At 37.6% G+C, this 24,068-nt stretch overlaps 5 protein-coding genes across 13 annotated transcripts; 2 read left to right on the forward strand and 3 right to left on the reverse strand.

The window, feature by feature from the left end:
- The first annotated feature begins 490 nt into the window (after window positions 1-490).
- On the forward strand, window positions 491-1,776 carry hspb6 (heat shock protein, alpha-crystallin-related, b6). Its single transcript, XM_028470203.1, has 3 exons — window positions 491-806; window positions 1,281-1,403; window positions 1,478-1,776. Exons 1-3 carry the CDS (start codon window positions 651-653, stop codon window positions 1,634-1,636), a joined length of 438 nt encoding a protein of 145 aa, XP_028326004.1. The 5' UTR covers window positions 491-650; the 3' UTR covers window positions 1,637-1,776.
- A 13-nt stretch (window positions 1,777-1,789) lies between these two features.
- On the reverse strand, window positions 1,790-10,988 carry proser3 (proline and serine rich 3). 7 transcript variants are annotated; one of them, XM_028470175.1, is made up of 14 exons: window positions 10,328-10,359; window positions 9,888-9,928; window positions 7,816-7,922; window positions 7,457-7,731; window positions 6,933-7,085; window positions 6,782-6,837; window positions 5,971-6,056; window positions 5,755-5,888; window positions 5,492-5,659; window positions 3,632-4,109; window positions 3,373-3,520; window positions 2,502-2,670; window positions 2,245-2,326; window positions 1,790-2,123 (listed from the first exon to the last, which is right to left on the reverse strand). In XM_028470175.1, the coding sequence occupies exons 5-14, from the start codon at window positions 7,003-7,005 to the stop codon at window positions 2,072-2,074; spliced, it is 1,446 nt and encodes a 481-aa protein (XP_028325976.1). In that variant the 5' UTR covers window positions 7,006-7,085; window positions 7,457-7,731; window positions 7,816-7,922; window positions 9,888-9,928; window positions 10,328-10,359; the 3' UTR covers window positions 1,790-2,071. The 7 variants fall into 7 exon arrangements, with proteins under 7 accessions (XP_028325976.1, XP_028325978.1, XP_028325975.1 ...); XM_028470177.1 differs by having other exon boundaries at window positions 7,816-7,886; window positions 10,328-10,350; XM_028470174.1 differs by lacking the exons at window positions 9,888-9,928; window positions 10,328-10,359 and adding an exon at window positions 10,840-10,988.
- lin37 (lin-37 DREAM MuvB core complex component) lies at window positions 2,418-15,936 on the forward strand. Of its 3 annotated transcripts, none has more exons than XM_028470199.1 (10): window positions 2,418-2,740; window positions 5,758-5,906; window positions 11,949-12,024; window positions 12,115-12,165; window positions 12,282-12,311; window positions 12,642-12,727; window positions 13,914-14,074; window positions 14,169-14,300; window positions 14,401-14,471; window positions 15,621-15,936. In XM_028470199.1, exons 2-10 carry the CDS (start codon window positions 5,897-5,899, stop codon window positions 15,706-15,708), a joined length of 705 nt encoding a protein of 234 aa, XP_028326000.1. In that variant the 5' UTR covers window positions 2,418-2,740; window positions 5,758-5,896; the 3' UTR covers window positions 15,709-15,936. The 3 variants fall into 3 exon arrangements, with proteins under 3 accessions (XP_028326000.1, XP_028325999.1, XP_028325998.1); XM_028470198.1 differs by lacking the exon at window positions 2,418-2,740 and adding an exon at window positions 5,537-5,667; XM_028470197.1 differs by lacking the exons at window positions 2,418-2,740; window positions 5,758-5,906 and adding an exon at window positions 10,461-10,780.
- A 925-nt stretch (window positions 15,937-16,861) lies between these two features.
- LOC114477694 (C3a anaphylatoxin chemotactic receptor-like) lies at window positions 16,862-19,352 on the reverse strand. The gene is made up of 2 exons (XM_028470188.1): window positions 19,295-19,352; window positions 16,862-18,127 (listed from the first exon to the last, which is right to left on the reverse strand). Exons 1-2 carry the CDS (start codon window positions 19,302-19,304, stop codon window positions 17,043-17,045), a joined length of 1,095 nt encoding a protein of 364 aa, XP_028325989.1. The 5' UTR covers window positions 19,305-19,352; the 3' UTR covers window positions 16,862-17,042.
- Window positions 19,353-21,211: 1,859 nt separating this feature from the next.
- Window positions 21,212-23,897, reverse strand: LOC114477699 (chymotrypsin-like protease CTRL-1). Its single transcript, XM_028470192.1, has 7 exons — window positions 23,793-23,897; window positions 23,586-23,689; window positions 23,408-23,487; window positions 23,247-23,328; window positions 22,016-22,196; window positions 21,778-21,908; window positions 21,212-21,565 (listed from the first exon to the last, which is right to left on the reverse strand). Exons 1-7 carry the CDS (start codon window positions 23,836-23,838, stop codon window positions 21,404-21,406), a joined length of 786 nt encoding a protein of 261 aa, XP_028325993.1. The 5' UTR covers window positions 23,839-23,897; the 3' UTR covers window positions 21,212-21,403.
- Between the last annotated feature and the right edge of the window lie 171 nt (window positions 23,898-24,068).

The raw sequence follows: 24,068 nt of genomic DNA on the forward strand, positions 1-24,068 counted from the left end.
AACTAAAGTACAGTAACGTGAGTACTTGTAATCAGTTACTATCACCCTCATGTATGTGAGGGCGTATAGTGTATAGTGGGCGACTGTGGCTGATGGATAGCACTTGTGTTTTGTCATGTGTGAGATGTCCCTTCTGTCACTGTCTGTCTGACCAAAGCTCACGAGGTTCACCAGCATCTTTGATCTTATTTTTGGACGGACCTTCCTTGACAACAGACCTTAATTAGACAGCAATGATAATTACACATCAATTGTCAACTTGTGTCAGTGTCATCAAAGTAGAGGAACTATAGTCCTGGCTTTAACGTTCATAAAGGCTGATGAACCTTTAATTGACTGTAAGCTTGCAACAGCTGCTTCAGTGTCCAAACAATTCTTTTATCCTAGACACTGCCATAAAACCCAATGGAATGCAGTCCAGAACATAACAGAAGGAAGGTGCCCCAGTACACATTCCCAACCTATTATGTAACAGTAGTATAAAACGCACCATAACAGTCGTATCCAGCAACTAGAGGGAGGCAGTCAGACAGAGAGGACAGTATTCTCTCTACGCTCGGTTGCACACTTGTTTTGGTTTTGTAGCCTTGTATATTGTATCCTTACTGGTTTTCGAGTCAGCATTTAAAAAAAAAAAAATCCTACTAGAAATGGACTTCATTCTGCCTACCTCGATGCCAGCTGGTGGGATCCCATGGGAGAAGGTTTTACCGACTCTTATTCCTCGGCTAAATGAGACCTATGGACAATATAACTGGTCCCCAACTCTACTTCTTCCAGAGACTGAGAATAACAGCATATTTGAGGTAGGACGCAGTATTTCTAATCTTTATATGGAAAAATGGCGAGCTCTAAGACTTAAAACCCTATATAGCAACAGATTTTTAAAACATTCACTTCTGGATTTGACAAAAAAAAAAACATGTTTATCCTTTCAAATTAACCTTAATGAAAGCAGGATTTCATGGCATTTCCATTGCACCCAAAGATGCTGAGGCAGAGGTTCCAAAGATTAGTCAGAACTAGCTTTAGTGCCATCAGGTTCCAAAGATTAGTCAGAACTAGCTTTAGTGCCATCAGGTTCCAAAGATTAGTCAGAACTAGCTTTAGTGCCATCAGGTTCCAAAGATTAGTCAGAACTAGCTTTAGTGCCATCATGTCCTCCTCATATATAATATAAACATGATTTTTGATAAGTGTCATGTCAAAAAGCTCATTTTCCTGAGTGAAAATTAAGTTTGTTCCAATAAAATCATGCATGTTTATCTTCTTTCCGGCAGGTCAACTGTGACGAAAGTGGATTTACAGTTCAAGTAGACGTAAGGTTTTTCAACCCTGAAGAGCTCGTTGTGAAAGTGAGTGGCGACTTTGTAGAAGTACAAGGAAAGCATGAGGAAAAAAAGGTTGGTACTCCAAAAAGGGACAGAACTATATCATATTTGACAAGACTGACGTTATCTCCCATTCTTATTTTTAGAAAGATGGACCTGGTGTGACAACACGTCAGTTCAATCGGCGCTACCGGATCCCTAAAGGAGTGGACACCCTGGCTTTGGAGTCAGCCGTCTCCCCAGATGGAATCCTCATCATATCTGCTCCTATGCTGCAAACAGAGAACTCCACATCCCTGACTTAATCATAGGAAAACCAAACACTGACAATATCTATGCAACTTATGAAGATATTAAATGGAGCTATTTTGGGGAAAGAAAAACCAAACCAAAGAGTAATAACCTAAGACCATCCACTCACAGGAACCCTTAGCTAGTGCCAAAACACACACACTAGCTGTCAAATATAATCCTGCTCACTCTGAGGCTTGTATATACTGCTCTGCTTTTCCTCATCACTCTTCCACAATGTTTCAGTGATCCACACTGTGTAAATACTGTGCTACCACTGCTTTTGTAAATGCATTGTTTTGTTCAGTGAAAAATATTGCACCCAGACATATCTTTTCTCCCTTTAATGCTGTAATATTTTATTTGATGCCACAATATTAAAAAAAAACTTTATTTCTTTATAAAATAAATAAAAATGAATGTACTATAGATCAAGTGTCTATAATTTTTTAGGTAACCTGTTGCTTCTCCAGGACTTCATTCAAGACTGAGTCCACTTGTCTAGAAAAAAAAAAGAAAATAAATGGGGAATTATTTGATTGGAAATTATACTGTAATAATGATTTTTTAAAAAATGAGTCAAAACAAAAGACAAGGGGTTTTAAGGTTGAATGATTCGTACCTGATTTGCCCTTTCACCCATCTTCTCTGTTTACGGAGAACTTTCAACAAAGGATCGTCTTCAAATTCTTTTTCGTCAGAATCTAAAAAATAAAGTAAATTAAAAAAAATATATATATATATATATATATATATATATATAGATAGATAAAAAACAGATCTTACACTTGGTAAGAGGAGATGTTTCTAAGAACAACTAATAGTCACTGGTAACTATTCAGAATGCAGGGTTAAAGCCCTTTGCAGCTAAAAGCTCACCTTCGGCCTCCTGCAGCAGCTGTGAAATGACCTCCACTGAGTTCTGGGAATTACACGGAGGAAGCGAGGACAGTGATGGTGCAGGAACACGGGAGGGAACACAGGCGCCTGATGATCTCTGTGGTTCATCAGATAAATCTTCTGTTGGGAAGAACACCTCAGACACGACCTGTAAAGAGTCATCTGTAAATACTCATGGAGAACATTGGCAATAGATGAGCCCATTTGGACCTGTACAGGTATTTATATTCATTTATTAAAATAGGAATGAACATCTTCAACAAAAAGTCATTCTTCAGTCTTCATATTGAGGTCTTAATAACTAATAATTGTTTCAATCCCTATAAGGATATTGGCCCTTCTTAAATAATCAAAATAAAGGTTTAATGAAATAAAATGTACAGTGTAGGTGTTTGGTTAATAATTAAAATTGGAAACATTTGTGTTTTGAAAGCTGTCCTGGACTAAAATAATTATTTCCCTACATGTGACCTGAGGCTATCATTCAGTGCATGTCTGGCAGGTTCTCAAATCCTCACAGCAGGAGAAATTCTAAGACCAAATATGTACCGGTACTTGTTCTAACTCTGGCCTCTTACATAACTTAAGACAGCGTTATCTAAACTTTCCTGCAATACGATTTATAGCGCTCACATTACATCACCACCCACCTACTCATTTCATTTCAGTGTTTCATGTAGACTCCACTGAACTTTTAATTAAAATAGGCTTACAAGCCCTGCAAATATGACATTATTCACTAGAAATAAACATTCACTCCCAACATTGTGCTCATGCTGCATTACAAGTACACTTCCTCAATGAGATAAATGCAACCTGAGAAAGTCGCAGAGCTTGTCCAAGTACTGACCTTTCCCAAAGCACTGTGGACAGGAGAGTGAGGAGCACCGGGCTCACCAGAACAGTTTGCACCGAGGTTCTCTTGGTTTCCCCTCAGTTGATGCTGCTGCTCTTTCCGTGGTGTGACATTTTTAGAAGGTTTTCGGTGTGAGGAAACCCTGCGTGAATAGTAATGTCCCACAGAGTGGTGATTATACACTAAATATGCTGTGTGGCATGAAAAGCATTCAGGATATTCATATTACAGTGATGCAGATTTAATGTGTCACCTTTTTGACGTCTTTTTGGATTTGACGGACATTTCAGTCCTCACAGACTCTTCTCTCAGTGCTTCCTCCTTTTTGTTTCGCTCTGAAACCGTTTGCAAATTCCCCTCTAGAGCTCTGGATGAAGAAGGTGACGATGACAAATGTGCCCCCAGATGCACATCACTGACCCTATCACTGCAGTTTTCAGGTGTTTGAGTCTTTTTGTGAATAACTCTCGTCTCAGGCTTCTCTAATTGTTGCGACGTGTTTTGCTGGGATCCAGATGACTGGATGGGGCAGGGCAAGACATCACAGAGGTAATGCATATGAGTAGGCACATGGGGGACACTATGAGGATAGATGACTGAAGAGACAACAGGTGTGGGTGGAGGGTTCACACTTGATGGACCTGAGCCTGATGTCTGTGGAGGGGAAGCAGTGATGTGTGGAGGGGTTCTTCGCTGCTGGATGTCAAGTGCTTGAGTATTCAGCGATTGCTATAGATAAGGAAGGAAAGAGATAAGCATATAACCAGGGTTGGGGTCAATTATGATTGTAATCGGGTAATTGATAAATAATTACAATTATGACCTATATTGCTGTTGTAATCGTAACTGAACTGTAATTGAGTTCAGTTAATTCACTTCGTAGTTGTAATTGGCAGGGAAATTCGATTAAAAACTATCAATTTGCAATTTAATTAAATGCAAACCTGGGGAACCGTTTTACAGTTCTATGGCTTACACATACATAGTTAAAAATTATTAAAATAAGTTTTTTTATAAATTTTTGCCACTTCTAGGGCTGAGCAAAAAATTGATTTAATTGATTTATCGTATTTTGCAAATTCAAGTTTTTTTAAAAAAAGTTTTTTAATTGTTTGAATTTTTTCCCACCACAATTTTTACGGACTTTTTCGCGTTCCGTCCTTGTCGGTTACGTAGCGTGATGTGAACCCGCCCCCTCTTTGTTTACCCTTTGAGTAGGCTATACTGTATGTGTGCCACAGGCATGTTTCATTTTTTATTCACATTATCCTGAGATGCTAAGGGAAGAGTTTACAATTTTTTTTAATTGTAATGTTATATATTATATATTATGTAGTTATCTGATTTCTTAATCAGAAATTTTAAGCTACTGTTAATTTGCTGTTGTACTTTTGCTTAAACCTGGGTTAAAGCTTGAAATAGTTGAATGACAGAGCCTCATTTACTTTTTATTTTGGGATTGTTCTATGCATTCTAACTCATGAGGACAATCACAGCAATACAGTTGCACTTTTGATAATATATCTGATCTGCAGTCATTTTTAAGTGCATTGGGAAAAAAATTAAATAGAAAATTGAATCAAAAATCACCCAGCCCTACCCACTACCTGTCTATTCTCTTCAGGATCATTTTACCATTAAAAAAAAAAATGCAAATAAATCCAGGGGTATTCTGACAGGAAAAAGGCTCAGACGCACTCATAACAAAAATATAAAGACTAGTATTTTCATGAATAAGGGAGCCTGACAAGGTAACCAAGAGATGAGAAACAAATTGGATGATAGATAATATTTTTTTGTGTATTTTACAGTTGATTTAAGACAAGGGTCAATACTGACCCTTTATTATAAGAGATGCTAACAGAAAGCTAACACAAGAGGAAGGTTACGTTTTATGGGCTCATTTATTAAAGGCTCAGTAATTGTGATTAATTGTAATTGAACTTTAGTAATTGAGAACATAATTGTAATTGACTTTCAGAGGGAAATAATAATTGTAATTTTAATTGTAATTAAACAATGTAATTGACCTCAAATATAACTATGCATTACAGCTTAATGAGCAACAGTGGAGGCACTGTCACAGATTATCCAACCTTGTGAGGGTGTCCGCTTGCTGAAAAGTAGCTTAAACTGGGAGGGTTCCAGCTAGACGGAGGCTGGGACCAGTCCCTTGCTTGCTCCATCCTCCTCCTTGAGCGCCATTGGAACAAAATATCCTCCTGTGGACGTGTGGGGGCCACCAGTGGAGGGATGATGGACTTCCAGGAGCTACTTTTCACTGTTGTTGTAAATAAACACATTTCTATAAGCAAGAGGGCATTAAAAAACAAAATCTACATCACCAAACTTTAATATTCTACACATCTGTCTTACCAGGGACAGGTTTGATCAAACTAGGAATGGAATATCGTTGCACTGGCTCTTCCTCATTAACTGGAGACGAGAGCTCTGAGGTCCCCACGCCCTCAGAACTGACAGGGATGGATCCATCGCTCAGTAGGCCCTCGCTGTTAACATGGAGAACAGTAAGTTCAAACTACAGGAATGTGTCCACTTTGCTTTATGACTGTTTACATGCATTTATTTTACCCTCTAGGCAGGAGTCTGCTTGCCCTTTCTTGAAGGTGTAATATCTCGGTGTCATTAAATTCACTTTGCGAAACATCAGACAGGGTCTGATCAACAAAAGTAAACAGGGTGAACATAGACGTCAAGATTCACTTGAAATTAGGGCTGGGCAATATATCGCAATTCATGATATAACAAGTTTACTATTTTGGCGATATAGTAAATGACAGTATCGCCTATATCGAGAGTTACGGGTATCTTGCTTTGTTTTTTACTTGTTTTGATTTATACAATCATACAGTACAAATCACACCAAACAAGTATTTAATAATATTCAGAGAGTACAGTGTCCTTCTTTACAATTTATCCATATTTCTGAGATCGCTTCATAGCTTATTTTGTATTCAAATACTCATTTTAGGAGTTTCGCTACTTTTCAGAACAGCATGAAAAGCACTGTTAGATGGATTTCTGAGTGCATCCTAACCCAGACCGTCTACAAAACAAGCCACACTACAGAACTCACTCACACGTGCTGTCCCCATAGGTGAAAAAGCCAAAAGTGAAACATAATGTACAGCTGTTTGTTAATAAATGTGCCTGTGTGGCATTTTTCATCTGCAAATGTATCTCAGAATTGTCTTTCTGGAAAGACTTTATTGAGTTAAAAATATCAAGCGTTATATCGTACATCGCCATTTTGAGAATAAATATCGAGATATGAGTTTTGGTCCATATCGCCCAGCCCTACTTGAAAATGAAAACAAAGTGAGACTAATTACTTCTATCTTTATGCTTTTTCTTCTTCTCATATATGTATAGAAAAACTTACATCAAATGATCTTCTGCATGGAGAGACTGACCTATAATGGTGATGATGATCATCATCTGTAAGGAAAAATAACACCGACAGATTTAGTCTGATATTAAAAAACAAAAAACAAAAAAACATACACTACAAACAATTTAAATAGAAAATATACAATTATCTGATGTTTCCAATGGTTGTGTGTCGGGGGGGTACAGATGAAGGTGACAGCCACCAAAAGCTATCATGCTTTTCTACAGCGGCAGTGCTCATCTGCTGGCGCTCCTCTCTGCTTTGTGGCTGACCGTGGCGAAAACGCTCGACATATCTAGACAAGCAATGTTATTGTTGGCTTCAAAACTCAAATATCCAATCAAATATGACATATCACAGATACAATGTCAAAGCGCTTACTTTTATAGTAGGTGTCAAACTCATTTCAGTCCAGGATCCACAGCTTAATTTGATTTAAAGAGGGCCGTAACAGTAACATTTTAACATAAAACTCATATTTTACTTTATTGGAGGGCATAATAATTCTGGTCAACCCAGCACCAGTTTGGACCCTTTGATGGTCTGGTTTTCTCCCGTGGGTAGAAAGTAGGCGTGATACCACTAATTTACAAAATTCAATCACTGTCAAAGCAGAACAAAGCCAGCGATTTGTTGAAATAGCAACACAAGGTATTCAGGACTTACTTTGCCAACACAGACTCATGCTGATGACCTTCCTGAGCTGAGGAAACACTAGATTTCACTGACAATGTGGAACACTGAGGTGATTTTGTTTCATAACAAGCTGCCTCTCTCTCAGGAGAAGATTCACAGTCACTGGAGGGCCAGACTTCAGTGAAAACAGGTGGCTGATCTGTGCCAGAGGACCGTTCATGTTTCTTTGCAATGTGCTTGTTCTCCCTCTGCAGACTGTGGAGCTGTGGACTGCATTGTTGGCTTGAGCGCACAGGGCTCAGAGTCTATAAAAATAAATACAAATTCTATATGCAAAATCAAAGTTGTGGTCCATTGTGTTATGCTAAAGGGTTGCCTTAGATACGTACTGTTTTGTTGTCTTTCGTTGACAAGGACTGGCGACGGGAGGGATGGTAGTGGTTCTTCATCACTGTGGATCCTGATGGGGAGGAATTCTTTCATGTAAACATTGAACCTGTATTAAAAATGACACCAGAACAATAAAGTAACATTGTAGTTGTACATAAAGCTTATCAGATGATGGATTTTGAACATGGTTTTGTGACCCTTGCTAACCTTTTTTAGGCCAAACACTCTAAGCTATACTTCTGCTCCAACTAAAAACTTAATACCTATAAAATTTGAATTTATTTGCCTGAATTATAACAAAATGTGAATCAAAAAATCAATAAAGAGAGTCTAAAATTACACTCTTGACCAATACGCTACAAGAATAGAATCAGGAAGAGGGCTGGGTTATGAGTCAGTTGGAGCTTTCTTGGACTAAATTAGAAAACAATAGAAAATGTATCATTTCCTAATTTGGAGCAAATTCCCTGAATGTAGAACATCCATTTAAATAAGCAACTATTTAACAAGAAAGTAATTGTAATTGTTATTATTTCATCATTATCATTGTTTGTGTTGTTGACTTGCGACTGATGCAAGTCGGAGAGATTTTGTTGAATGGCTCCATTTCAGGGGTCATCAACATGGTGCTCGCAGTCATTACATGAGATGTCCTCAGGCCTGTTCTAACGGCAGCACTAGCCACCAATGAGCTCTGGCTAAAATCTGATTTACTTTCCACGCTTCAAACTCACAAAGCTCAATACAGATGACAGGTGTAGTCAGTGCTTGGTGGAGATAAATACTAAATACTGCTGCACTTGACAAGTTTTTGTCATAACTTATAATATTTAAATGTTTGTTTTTACTGAAACATCGTGACAATGAATGGGTTCTGATAAGATATGTTTTATTAAACAAAAAGGTAAAGTGTTGTTGTTGTTGTTGTTAGTTAATGGCTAGTAAAATAGGAGCATGACTATTTGGAAACACTTTACTTGAAGTTTTATACATAAGGCTGACATTATGCATGGATAAGGTGTCATGAAGGCTGTCATTAAGTGTCTTTTGCTAAATTATGACACATTTGGATCTATGTTTGTGGCCATACCAGCCTGTCATTGCCCGATCTCGTCAGACCTCGGATGCTAAGCAGGCCTGGTTGGATGGGAGACCACTGAAAATTCCAGGTACTACAGTGGTATCTGTCATTGTGTCCTTGGGCAAGACACTTCACCCACATTGCCTAGTATGAATGTAGTGTGTGAGTAAGTGTTGGTGGTGGTCGGAGCGGCAGCAATAAGAGCTTACCACCACTAAGTAAATGGTAAATAGACTTGATTTATATAGCGCTTTATCCCCACACTGAAGCAGTCCCAAAGCTCATTCACCCAATCACTTTCACACACCACACACACCACTGGGTCAGGACTGCCATGCAAGTCGACCACTGGGAGCAACTTAGGGTTCAGTGTCTTGCCCAAGGACACATAGTCAGGTACTGGGATCGAACCCCCAACCTCTCGATCAGAAGATGACCCTCTACCACCTGAGCCACGGTCGCCCAAAAAAGCGATGTACTAATATTATGTTGGACTTTTTTTGGGTTAGGTGGAGGAATCTGGTACGGTTAGGGTTAAAGTTAGGGGTTAGGGTAATAAAAAAAACACTTAATGACAGCCTTCATGACACCGTATTCGTGCTAATGACAGGTGTCATAATAAGTAATGAGTAAGAACAACTCTCAAAAGTAGTTGCATTACTGTCTGTGGGGTGACTTTGTGGAACGGTTTACAAGAAAACATCAAAATGAGTAATAATGTCATAAAACTGAAGATGTGTTACAAAAAAAAAAAAAAGCCATTCTGGAGATGTGTAGTACACAGAAGGAATGAAAATGTTGAGGATGAATGAGTGAGTCAAAATGTCCGAAATAAAAAAATAAATAATGACAGCATAATGTCAGCCTTTATGTTTAAAACCACAAGTAAAGTGTTACCGACTATTTTCTGTGAAATGTAATGAAAATTAGACAATTGCATAAATTAGGAGAAATATAATGTTCCATGTTGAAACTTGGAACTTTTCCTACCTTTTTAAGTCACTGCTAGTCTTTCTTCATGATCTTAATCTCTAATAAAAGTGAAACGGTAGAATTTTAGTATTTAAGAAGTGTATATCAAACTAGCCCTTCAAACAATTCACTATTTATGAAGTAACTCGCAGTTTCACAAAGGTTGGTGATTCCTACTCCATTTGTTTACCTTGGGTTCATGGCAACCTCAGAGTAATACGGGAAATAAACAAATAAAGGCGACTGTGAATGCACACTTTAGCACAAAATCATACAAGTGGAGGGGCGATTTACAGTATTTGGTAATACCGCATTTGACATATGTGTCTAAACTGAATCGCGCTACAGCACAAATCTCCTGCGATAGAGAATGTTCTAATACGACACACAAACTTTTCAGAGGATATTCTAATATCTACAGTTTAACAATTAGTTACGGTTGTATAAACTTGACTCACCGTAAAGCCCAGAAACAGCCAACACTGTTGTGTGGTTCATAAATTACACAGAAGGACTAACAACCAATAGAGATAGAGTTTAATTGATGGACATTACATCTATCCAATCATGTAGAGGTCTACGTTTGCACAGGAGCCAATCAGTGAACAGGCAACCGGCAGCGCGCGGAAGTGGAAACTACACGTAAACGACCGTCACCAGCTAAGTTAGCAACTGTAGTCAGGCTAATGGTTGTTGTTGTATCTTAATCTGTCATAGTCTGCCGAAGACGATACACACAGTTTGTGTTTGTGAGGTAGATTTGACTTGAACCAATTTGTGAAGCTTTTGCTAGACGCAGCAGCTAACTAGTTGTAAATGATAACCACAGCTAGCTTAATTTATTAGCAAGTCAGTCTTTAAAAGTACGGTGTAAACAATGCACCACGTCAAGATCAAGGCAGAGCGACTTGGTAAGATGTAAAATCCACCTAAATGTTTAGGAATGTTTGAGTTATTAACTATTGCTTACCATAACAATTGATGGAATGGAAGACGTCATTTAAAAATTGCTGTAGCGTCTGATAAATATAAGGCCGTGGCTATTTGATACGTAAACGTAGGAATAGACTTGTAGTCTATTCATATGCAGCGCCCCTCATTGGCAAGTTTAGGTGACGTGATAGGTGCACCACGTGACTAAAAGTTCCGTCAGTTTTATTTTAGCACGTATTTATTTTTGGCTACCCGCTAACCCTTTTATTTTAGCCCTATCCCAGGACACACCCTAAATTGTTTATTTTTTTCGCATATGTATTTTTAAAGGTGGAATTTGCCGTGTTAAATATGTTAAAATGAAAATTTTTTATATATATGACAAAAGTGGGATTCAAACCCACGGCACATTATGCTTATGTAGAAAAGGTACATTTCCATATCACTAGACACTTCGTAGATATAAACAGTACTGGTCACGATTTCATTCACTTGATGCTGGAAGGTGTGCTGTAGTATCTGGAGAGGGAACTAGAAAGTGGATTATTCCTTCTAATTACAGAATTGTTATTAAAAGATGATTATAAGATTAAACACCCCATTCTGTCAATTTTATATTTTTAAATAAATCCAATCTTTACAAAACTATAGGAGTTCTACTTGTCTATTACCACATTAAAACCAGTATCCAGTAAAATTCACAATCAAATGTAAAGTAAGGAAATGTGTACACTTTCCTTTCAACTTCAATGAGAAGGTGTGTGTATTAATACATTTCAAAATAACTCTTTGTGAAACAAATTAACAACACCACTTAAACACTTGGTGCTTCTAGGGCCCAATTTAAAGTGTAACAATGTATTTGTATTATTATTTTTAGGCCTGAACAAATAATTCAACATGTCCGTATTTTACTACTTCTTCTTCGCTAACAAAATATTTTATGCACTAATAAAAATGGTAACGAAAGAAAAGACGTACTTCATCACGTAGTGATCAAAAAGATGTCTGGTTAGTGTATACTGTAATGTGGAGAAATATTATTTAAAGGCAGGTTTTACAGATTGTAAATACGCCACACCTGCAGTTTGAAATATAAATAATGACGCAACTCATGACACAAACCTTTTGTTTTTTCTCCTGCAGATTCGGAGGGGACCGGAGCACGCAGTAAGCTAGATGCTGTATTAAAGGGTCTGGTGGAAAAAACGGAAACTGAAAGGTTGTTGAACTATGTTGGCGTGTACCTAAGAAGTAATGATTGTGGTTTTTATCCTTTAACATCCAAGCAAATTTCTTAAATTTGAAACAGGGAACAAAGCGACGTTGATCCAGGAAAAATGACCGTGGAGTCTTTAAACAAGTATGTGAAAATTTATCAAAGTGTTTAAACAAAAAACTATACTTTTTTTAAATGTAACAGAATGCATTGTACACGAGATATTTATAATATTAATCTATTATTTCCGGCTTCTTCAGGGATTTGTCTCCATTGTCTGCTGGAAAAAGGCAAGTGTCATTAATGCACTTCCTCTTTATTTTAATTCATCCAATGTCTATATTTGCTTGTCTTGCAACCAATGACTGGAACTCAGAGTACAAACGCAGGGTATTCTGGAAGATTAACGTGAGGGGGAAAAAAAGACATTGTAGCACTATCTCAAAAGTTGTAGTGTACAGTTGAACCAATGACAGCTAATGTTATAGATACCAGACACTTCATTGACACTTCATGGTTAATTCAATAAAGTCCTACCTGGTTTAGTTTTTTATTGTAATTGTATAAGTTTGTAGGTAATGTATAATTAGGGTCAATAAAGTTGTCCTTTTGTTTTCTAGACCTTCAACTCGTTTCCCACAGCACAGACGGAAGAAGAGAAAAGAGATGGATGAAGGAATACCAGAGAGTAATCCCTATAAACAAAGTAGGCTCCTTATATCACACCATGTATTATATGTGACAATAACACAGCAAAGAAATGCATAGTACAATGTAGATTAGTCCGGGGGAGCCAATCCCCTAAATGTCAGTGAACATGGTTTTGTCAGATAAAGTTTTTCTTTTCACTTTTTTCTAATAGTCTAGGGCATGCTTATGAATCGGGGGTGACAATTGATATCTGTTGGGCAACTCATGATATTAACCCTTTTCTATCGGATACAGCCAGATTCTGAAATACTTCAGATTCCTGTTTTTTCAACTAAGTATGCTGAACAAACTTGAAATATGCTTATATTCTGTAATAACTCATGTTGAAGAGAGGAGCTATAGCAGCAGTAGCTGTTACTTTGGAGGACAATAACTAGAGAGTGATACAAGCTTTCACGTCAGAGTCTCTAAAACATCAGAAAACTCTCCAATAATAGAAGTTAAAGTCCCTACTATTGTCTCTATAGAGAAAAAAGTCGCTAAGAGCGCCATAGTTAGAGCATTCACCAGGCTATGGGTAAGGGATGATAGGTTTTGAAACAGGGAAGGGAGGGTGGAGCATGTTTGTTTCTATACAAGTCTCATAATTCTACATACTGCAGCTTTAATACCAGTTCTCTGTTTACAATCTGCCAGTTTAGTGAGTATGCCTAGTGAATATATAATATAAACAATTGCTAGATTTCTGGGCTTTGAGAAATAGCTGGAAACTTCATTTTACTGTCTTCAACATTTTGCATTATTCTACTTCAGGTATTTAAAGTCTTGCTGACAGAATGAGAATTATGCAAATTTGCTTTGTAGCAGTGGCCAGAAAATGGTTAATTCTTTTCTACTTAGATTAATATGTCATCCAGCATTAAACATTGTATAAGTAAATATCAAGTTTCACAAATTTGATGTTTAATGCAAATTTGTACCATGGAATCCTAGGAAATTCCCTTGTTCCGATGATTTGGGAGTGTCGTACATGAAGGGGTTAATAACTAAAATTGCCCAAAGGATATCAACTGTCACCCCATGATTCATGATAAGCATGCCCAAAACTACCTGAAAAAAGAGATAAAAAAACTTTATTCGACAAAGCAGGTTCACCCTTGTGTCTCCTGGACTAGGTGCATTTTCTTCTTCTTTTACATGCATATTTTTCACACCAACCTTTTTACCCTTCTTTTTTCTAGATGCATATGTGATAAAGCTGTTTGATCGCAGTGTGGATTTGGCTCAGTTCAACACCAGTACCCCGCTTTATCCCATCTGCCGAGCTTGGATGAGAAACAATCCTTTAGTGCGAGAGCCACTGGGTTCCCCTAGCTCCCCCCACAGCATGACTGAGGACGAGGTGAGTTCACCAACATATCATGGGTCTAATTTGTTCTGCACCTTTGAAATTTTCAATCTGAACATTTAGAATAAAAAAAAATGCTTGTTCTCAGGCCACAGAAATGATCAATGGTAAATGTCAAAATGTCTATCGGCTTCCTTCTCCAACTTCCTGTCCACTGAGCTCTTGCGGTGAACCAGTCAATCTCAGGATCCCACCGATGGAAAAGCCCACAGCGAGCCCAGTGCGTGTCCTTTGATCATTCTCTGTTATCATTTGTTACATTCATTTTTAAACTAGATTTAAAGTTAACCCTGCCATGACCACTGTGAATCTCTCCACAGCTGACTGACGTTACGACTCCTCGGTCTTTGTTATGTGACCACATGGAACGCTGGAAAAAAATAAGACAAAAGTAGGTATTCACACTGTTTAGAACACACAAGTTACAAGAGAACAAACCAAGACCCAAATCAATTAAAATTAATTATCCAACAACTGTTGATCTTTCTTTTTATGCATTAGAACAACATTTTGTTGGTTTTGCTTGGAAAACAGACCTTTTCAATTGAGGAGAACCAGCATTAAACTATGAAATTAAGTCAGTTCACCTTTAATGTTTTGTTTTTTTAAAAAAAATCTAGAAACGCAAAACAAATGAATCTGATGTATACATTTTCTAAGTAATCACTGCCCCCTGCTGTTAGAAGTAAGATTACGGTAGAAGGCTCGACTGCAGGGTTTTTCAACCTTGGGGTTGTGACCCCATGTGGTGTCTCCTGGAATTTAAATGGGGTTGCCTGAAATGTCTAGTAGTTGATTAAAACCATTACAACAAATTATTTTATTATCAAATTATTTTTAAAAATTAAAACAACACAATCTTAAACAACTATATTCTATACTTTCACCTTCTCAATATAACAAATATCTGAGCTGTATTTGTAACACTGTAACATATGTGATCAAAAACGAATTATTAAAAATGTGATATCAAAATGGGGTCACGATCCAACAAAGGTTTGGAACCACTGCTCTACAGTATTCTTAATAAAAATGAAAAATAATCCCTTTCAGAATAAAGCCCAGGGAATATTTTGTTTTGTTGAGTGCAAACCTCCAAACACAGATTTGTCACTGACATTTGCTCCCAGCGCTACGAGCCTGCTCACTTGTGCTGAAGGGGGATGGGTGGGTGCCATCTCATGCATAGATGTTGCAAAAAGATTGCACTTCTTACAGTTTTAACCTCAGACCACATATGCAGACATGGTAGGAAAAAGTAACTAACATTTGGGTTCTGACCTACGAGTTGAGAACATTTGTTTAAATTATGCACTTGTGATCATTGATTGATTTACAGATCCATATTGTGTTGATTGGACAGTTTTTACTTCATACATGTTTAAACGCAATTGTCTTCAAGTAAAATCATTGTGTCTTAGGAGAAGTATTTGAGCAAAATGTTGAAGACTTTCAAAATGAAACAGCAACTGTGTAATATTTTAGCGAGTTTTACAAATAAATAACAATGTCAGCTGAATGATGCCGAGCTGTTTTCCAGGTGGAAGGAGTGCTCCAACAAGAACCAATTAAGATACGGCGAGAGCATCAAGATTCTGAAGGAAATGAAGGAGCTCTATGAAAACTGACGGCTTTTTTAATTCCCTGGCAGCAATTCAGGAGAGAACGGACTTTGTGAAATTCAAAAGGAACTGTTGAAAGCAATACTACATCAGCGTTAACAAATATCACACCTTCATGACAATACAGAAAGTATTTGGTGAAGTTTCTTAAGTAAACCTGAAGTGGTATTGTAGCTATTGTATATTTTAGAAGTTGAAATAAAAATATTCACATGTGGGGTTTTCAACTATTAATGGTGCATTCTTCATAATTTAACAGGAACATTTAAGAATATAGTTTACCTTACCAAAATATTAAGTAGAGAATCTCAAAATTAGCTTGATTTACATGTGTATACTGAGCTAGGTGTAGAGAAATGTTGGTAGTTTGCTGGTGATTGTGTATTGTGCCAGAGTTTAAAATGTAAGGTTTTTCTATAGCTGACATTTTTAGAGGTGCCCATTTTATATGTAATGTATTAGCTTGTATTTCTGTGTTTTTATCTGTATAACACCTTCCTTTTTGCACATGCATCGACATGCTAAAACCACTGCTGTTTCCTGTGAAAAGCGTGTTGTTTAAGGTGTTAAATACATGGTTTTAGATTAGAAGATCGGCTAAAAGGCTTCAACACTTAATTTTCTCATCAGATGTGTAAAGTGGAAAAACAACAGGTGTGAATGCTCTTTTGAACAATGGGTCATAATCTTACAAAGGCAAGGCAAGGCAAATTTATTTTCAACAGCTTAAAATCAATAAGAACATTTAAGATCATCAGTAAAAATCATCAACAAACACATTACATCAACAACATGACCAAAAATCTCCCTCTCAATCATACGCAGTAGAAAAAAAGAGTGCTTTGAACTTTGATTTAAAAATGTTTATACTGGATGCTGACTTCAGCTCTGCTGGCAGTTTGTTCCACTTCTTTGCAACATAGCAACTAAACACAGCATCACCATGTTTATTGTGAACTCTGGGCTCCACTATCTGACCTGTGTCCATAAATCTGAGAGACCTGCTGGGTTCATACCTGACTAACATCTCACTGATGTATTCTAGACCAAACCCATTCACAGATGTATACACCTGCAGAAGAACTTTAAAGTCTATTCTGAGGCTGACTGGGAGCCAGTGTAAAGATTTTTAAACTAGAGTAATGTGTTCTGACCTCTTTGTTCTGGTTAAGACCCAAGCAAAAGCTTCCTTCAGGAGAATTAAAGAACATGCTTAAGGTTACATTTTACAAATGAAATATGGACACGTACAGTTTTATCAGTAACTTCAATGACATTTCATCATCTATTAATGGAAAACAAATCGTTAAAAAGAGTTCAATCTCTTTGGTGTGGAACACTCATTCAGAGTTTGGCGTCTCCACTGTGATGACCATCCGACTTTCTGCAAAACTCACTGAAGTTGAGTCCATCCTCTCCACTGATGGAACTATGTCCATCTTGTGAGATGCTCGTTGAAGTTGAGGCGTTGTGTAACGAGGTGACCTGGATGACACGTTGTCCTCTGCCAGGGCGCTCTCCAAGACATAGCAAATGGACTGACGAAGCTTCTTCTGGAATTCTTCACACATGAAAACGTACAGGATGGGGTTCAGGCAGCTGTTCAGATAGGCTAAACAGTTGGTTAAAGATAGTCCAACTTTGACTATGTCCCACAGACCTGGGTCTTCAATGTCCTTTAAATCTAGGAAGCTGAAAATATGGAACGGCACCCAGCAGAAGAAGAAAGCTAGAATGACAGAGGAAATGATCCGCAGTGATTTTTGCTTTCTTCTCCTCATTTGTGTTGCTCGAATACCTATTGCCACATAGGAGACCAGTATTATCAGGAATGGGATGAGGAAGCCAACCACAAAACGGTAAATGTAAAAACTCCACTTTTGATCAGTTGTATATTCTGCATGGTAAACACATACATGTATACTTGCCTCATCTATGTACTCTACGGTACGAAATGTGACCATGGGTGTGCTACAGACCACTGCAGTTATCCAGATAACAGCACTGAGGATCTGAGCTTTACGGACAGTATGCTTGTTATGTGCCCACACTACTACCCATACAGACAAGAAACGATCCACACTGATGGCTGTCAAAAAAAAAACACTGGAAAACATGTTGACCCCAGCCACAAAGCTAACAAATTTACACATGAACAGACCAAAAGGCCACTCATTATTCTGAGATGTGGAAACAATCAGGAAAATCAGTATGGTTGTAAAGAGGAAGTCAGCCAGGGCCAAGTTGAGGAACCAAACAGAGTTGACGGTTCTTTTCATTCTGAAACCAGTGACATAGATGACCAGACCGTTGCCCAGAGACCCAAATATGACGATTATGCAGCAGGTGACCAGAAAGGTGGTCTTTACGGGATCGTAATATGCAACCATTCCAGAAGCTTGACTTCCCTCTGACGTGGTATTATCTGTGGAACAAGCAAAAGGAAATCAGTCCCAGTAACAAATAGTATTTGCTAAAGCTGGAAATGCTCTAGCAATGTTATTTTAAAAATAAATAATATTATTATTATTATTAAATATTATTTTAAAACTTGAGATTAAAAAAGCTTTTATAACCTGCTTCTGTTCTGCCCAAATGTCACCTACACCAGCGTTGGAGTCAATTACATTTTTCAATTACAATTACGTCTTTAGTAATCCATGTTTCAATTAGAACTCAATTATGATTACAGTCACCGCCATTTTTTTCAATTACAATTTAAATTATAATCTTCCCCCTGAAAGTCAAATTACAACTACATTCTTAATTACTAAAGTTCAATCATAATTAATCACAATTACAGAGCCTGAAATAAATCATCCCATAAAACTTACCCTTCCTCTTGTGTTCGCTTTCTGTTGGCATCTCTTAAGTGATAAATGATAACGGGTCGGTTTTGATCCATGTCTCTTGGTTAACTTGTTAGGCTTCCTTATCCATGATAATATAGATTTTAATATTTTTGATGTGGGTGTCTGAGTCTTATTTGTCAGTATACCCTTCAACTAATTATTATTTTTTTAAATGGTAAAATCAACCTCAAAATAACTTGATATGAAATATATTTTAGTAATTGTTAACTACATGCAAGCCATAGAAACAACAAGGTTCCCCAGTATTTTTGTTTAATTAATTAGTAAATTACAGTTTTTATAGAGATTCATTGCCAATTACAATTCAACCCATTCATCTTCTGACCCGCTTGCTTCTTTTTCAGGGTTGCAGGGCCAATTACAATCATAAAGACAATTACATGAACTCCATTATAATTAAATTATGATTACAACAGCAACAGATTGAATTACATTTATAATTACATCATAGTTATAATTAATTATCAAATACACAATTACCATTACAATTAAACCCAATCCTGACCTACACTATATATATACCTTAATTTATTTCATTGCACACAATTTGCATTTATTTCACTTTAAATGTATCATACTTAGAACAAAGGAAAGACATGTTTGAAACACAACAGAATAACAAATACACTTTTTACGCCTTAAAAATTAATTTAGCAAAAGGAGAAAAAAAAAGACAGTATGTATGCCAAACCTTTCTAAAATGTTTCAAAGCAACTCACTTTTCGACATTATCCTGTAGGCTGTTGAGTCTTTCAGTCAGAGTTGCTTCTTCTCTGGTGCAACCTGTACTAGTTTTCTCTTAATACTGCTCCTCGTCAGTTTCTGTAGCAGCCAATAAAAAAGGACTTCCATGGACAGGAAGTGAACAGACTGATATGAGTATTGTGTATTACACAACACTGCAACCAATCTGTAGCAATAAAAAGTTTCATATTCATACCTTTCTTATGAATTGTAATTATTTTTTCCATTGCTTTTTTTAAAGTCATGATTTTCTGTAGAGATTGGAAAATTTGCATCCATGGTTTCCTTGCACCTTTTGTTAGATTTATTCCAGTTTACAGCACTTGCATGAGCTCCAACATATTTATTGAGTAGAATGTGAATGAATTCTCGGCTGTGTTTTGCATCATTTACACAAATTATCTCAGGTCCCATGTCAGACCATGGCTGTACGTACCCACGTTTGGTAAATGTGGTGAGGATAATTACCTTGACCCGAATGTTCAAAAAAGCCAATAAATGTATAAACCGCATCATAGCAGTTCATATTCACAAGCCTGCTGTTTATACAATATAACAAGAAGGGTTGGGGCTAATTACATTTTTCAGTTACAATTACGTCATCAATTGACCATGTACAATTAAAATTTAATTACAATTACAGTGACCAGCATTTTTTCCAATTACAATTGAATTACAATAATTTTTTATCATCAGAAAGTCAGTTACAATTACGCTCTCAATTACTAAAATTAAATTACAAATAATCACAATTACTAAGCTTGTAATAAATAACCTAGAATAACATTTAACAATCTCTTATGATAATGGGCTCTAATTCAGCTGTAAAATTTACTAAAAACAAATATCTACCATCTAATTTACCATCTAAGGCTTCCTAATCAATGAAAAATATTGGCATTAATATCTTTGGTGTGAATTTCTGAGTCATTTTTGTGTCAGTGTACCACTTCATTTCATTTTTTTTTTAAATGGTGTTATGGCAATTTTTATATTCATCATCATATCGTCAAATGTATGTTCATGTGTACAATTTGTCATGTTTTAATACATGATGACTCCATTACTCTTTGAACAGCTGAATCATGTTAGATTAAACAGTACAGATCGTATTGTACTCATACAACACAGAGTCTCTGCTGAGGGCCAAAACTCAAACTCACATGCAGATATACACGAACGCACACACTATCAAGGATAGATAAGAGTGGCGCCCAATCTTCCTCATAATATACACGTCTTCATCATCCTCCAACATTTCCACTGTGGGAGCATCTGACTCCCTCCTTTTCTTTCTTTCAGGGTTGGGACCTTTTCTTTATCTATATAAAAGCTTCAGCTTGAAACTGTTAGACAGAGCGGCTCTGCCTTCGAACGTCCGGCCGGACGGTCACTAATTTTTGTTCCATCTTTGTACTTTTTTTTTACTTAGTTTTATAATAAACCTTTTTTATAAAATCATCAATGCTTCGCCTGGACTCCATCACTCAACCAGAGCAATAAATCATGTCTCCAAATGAGGTCAACCGCAAATTTTGCCGTAACAATGGTAAAATGTGGGTAAGCGTTTAATAATTGTTAACTGCATATACAAAAGAACTGTACCTAGAAAACTAAACTCAATTACAATTTAATTACAATTACGACAGCAACTGATTTTTAAAATGAAAATTACAATTACACCATAATTGCAATGAATTATTAATTACGCTATTACAATTATTATTTACCCCAACCCTAATAACAAGTAATACCGACACTTGTGGAGCCTTCAGCAGGTCTTTGATGTCATGAGTTATGTCAATGTGTGGGGAATGTATTTCCACCTTTGGAATGTCTAAAAAATGTAAATAAATAAATATTAATAATAATAAAAAGACAGTCACAACAAACTATATGACCAAGTTTAATCCCATTATTGCCTAGAACAGCAGGGCAGTATAGGAGAATCCTTCACCAGATATTGATGTTGTATGATGGAGTCCCTTGGGAGGAGACGTGAGCTTGTGTGGGTGTCTGTGTATGTGTGTGCATGTTTCTTTGGTTGTACATATTTGCACTGTAGTTTCTCCGTAGTGCACACACTAGTTGGATGCAACAGTCTGATCGATCCAGCGACGCAGGTATGACACGCGGGCATACACAGCAGGAGCACGCACATTGCAATTAGAGGTACCCCAGGACACAATACCAACAAGGGACCACACACCACGGCTCTCACAGACCAGGGGGCCACCAGAGTCACCCTAGAAAGACACAAATATGTCACAAAAACAAATGTTTATTCAGATATCAGTGATAAGTTTTATAGAAGTTCAAAAATGCAATAATAGTGATTGATTGAATTGAACTGTATTTTTTGTTTCATTTGTTTGTATTTATAATTACCTGTTTGATTGCTTTTTTACATATAAATTGGGCTAATAAATTGTTTTTATTATCATTTATTTTTGTTTACCTGACAGGAGGACACTCCGGAAGCTCCAGCACAGATCATAGCATCAGTGATTCTGTTATAACCCCAGTAACTCTTGCACTGATCAGGGGTGAGCAGGGGCAGAGCAGTCTGCTGGAGGTAACGGGGGCTTGCTGTGAAAAGCAAAAGAGGAAAAAGTGAATCAAATATTAAATATCTTGTCACTTTTGCCACAAGTGTGATCTTATAAGTTATTTCAAAGCTATTATGGTGTACTCACAGGTTTGTCCAGTCCTGCCCCATCCAGAGGTGACACATTTGGTTCCAGAGGGGATATTGGTGCTGGAGGAGGCCAGGCAAACGGGGGAGATACGGGATGTCATCTGCACTGGGGAGGACAGCTTCAGAAGTGTGATGTCATTGTTGAAGTTCTGAGAGTTGTAGTAAGGGTGAGAAATGGCCTGCAAGGAGAGATGAAAACAAGTCATAAGCAAATGTCATGTCATTGAGATTCAGGTTTTCATTAAAGTCCGTGTAAAGCTGAAATAAATGTGTGTTATGAGTTTTTCACACGACAGAAACGTGTCATGGACAACTGAGACAAATTTGAAAGATGAAAAAAATTGCTAAGTATATAAAATTAGGTCTCAAAATCATGGAAAAACAAAGAGGAAAAAAAAAAACTAAATCATGGAAAAACAAGCACTATTCTCTGCTGCGAAACGCTGGGGGTGTGTCAGTTAAAGACACTGGAACCACGCCACCGCCTCTGTGTACTGCAGGAGGATGTAACCTACAGACAATGGAAGCTAGGGCTAGCAGCGTCATCGAACGGACCCAGCCCTACCTGTTTGAGACATCAGAGCCAGAAATTAAATCCCAAATATCCTAACTGCGCGTCGAGGCAACGCGGAACGTAAGCGCTGTGATTGGTCCTCCTAAACCTCAGCCTTGGTCACTGCCTTTTCCACACCGCCTTGTTTCAACTTTTTGCGAAACTGTTGTTGTTTCTACAGTGGATTGAGTCAAAGAGAGAACCGAGATGGACTAAAAGTTTCTCTAATGGCTGCAGCACACATGAAGCACCGCCAAACGAATTCAATCACAAACAAAAGGTGTGTGTTTACTGTTATTATCACTACTCTGGACAAGACTTAACTGGTGAGCTGACTAGTTGACTGGTTATCAAGCTGCAAACTGTCGTAAAAGATGCTATCTGCTGAATCCGCTGAATGTATTTAAACGATTCAGCAGCAGGGGCGGGTTTATGCTTATGATGGTTCTGTTACATAAAGCGGCTATGATTTCTGACCCGCCCATTAAACCCTCAACACAGAAATTTGAAACATGGTTTGTGAAGCCTCGCTCCACTATTAAATTATAAATGGTTGAATGGCTTTTTACATGTTTTAAGGAATACATTTATGACCTATTTAATGTTTAGAAGAAAATGGCTGAATTTGCTTTACACGGTCTTTAATCATTGTTGTATTATGCTGCTTCTTACTTACCCTGGAGATGGTCTTGACCTGAATTTGCTCACTGTTGTACTGACGATCATGTTCTCCCAGAATCACGCGATGGCTTCTAGGTCTGCAGGAGATGAGGCCAACCACAAATGTCAATACAAGACCCAGCTAACTTCCTTTACTGTGGTCTTGAAATAACTTACGACACACGGCAATGAGCGGCAGTGACAACCCAGTACTGGTTGATCAAGGATCCTCCGCAGAAGTGGAAACCACTTCCATCCTAAGATAGGAAAGAAATGCTTTCACAACACTTCTCTGTTTAAATTAGTCACTGCGCTTTGTGAAAGGCAAATGTGTGAAATTGGACATGTAAAGTACCTGGAGAGAAACCTGCCAAGGCCAAGATCCAGAAACAGCAGTCTCCCCATTCACAATCTTGTTGTAGCCGCTCACTTGGGGCTTAATGGAAGGCACTCCGCACCCTGAGACCCATCAACATCAAACTTATTTCATCTTGTCCTTGAACAACCTTAACAAATCTTTACAAATGAATTCATATCTGCAAGTTAGGTCCTCCTCACTCACCCAGTGCAGAGGCCACAAGAGCAAAACAGCTGATGAGCAAAAACATGCTTGGGTCTCAGTCGTGAGTCACGTCCCTTAGTCTGAACTGTAAGAATCAACTTTTATATGTGTAAGCCTGGCCCTGAGTTTCATGTGTAACCTTCTGTAAACACCACCTGTATCCATCTGAGAAGAGGCCATCTGGTGATAAGCACCTCAGCTTGCTTTTAACATTTTTATCTTGTTATGTTGGAAAATACAACAGAATATTGGCATGGTCTGGGCTTCTATTGATTT

Source organism: Gouania willdenowi, chromosome 16, assembly GCF_900634775.1.
Source record: "Gouania willdenowi chromosome 16, fGouWil2.1, whole genome shotgun sequence".
NCBI classification, from domain to species: Eukaryota; Metazoa; Chordata; class Actinopteri; order Blenniiformes; family Gobiesocidae; genus Gouania; species Gouania willdenowi.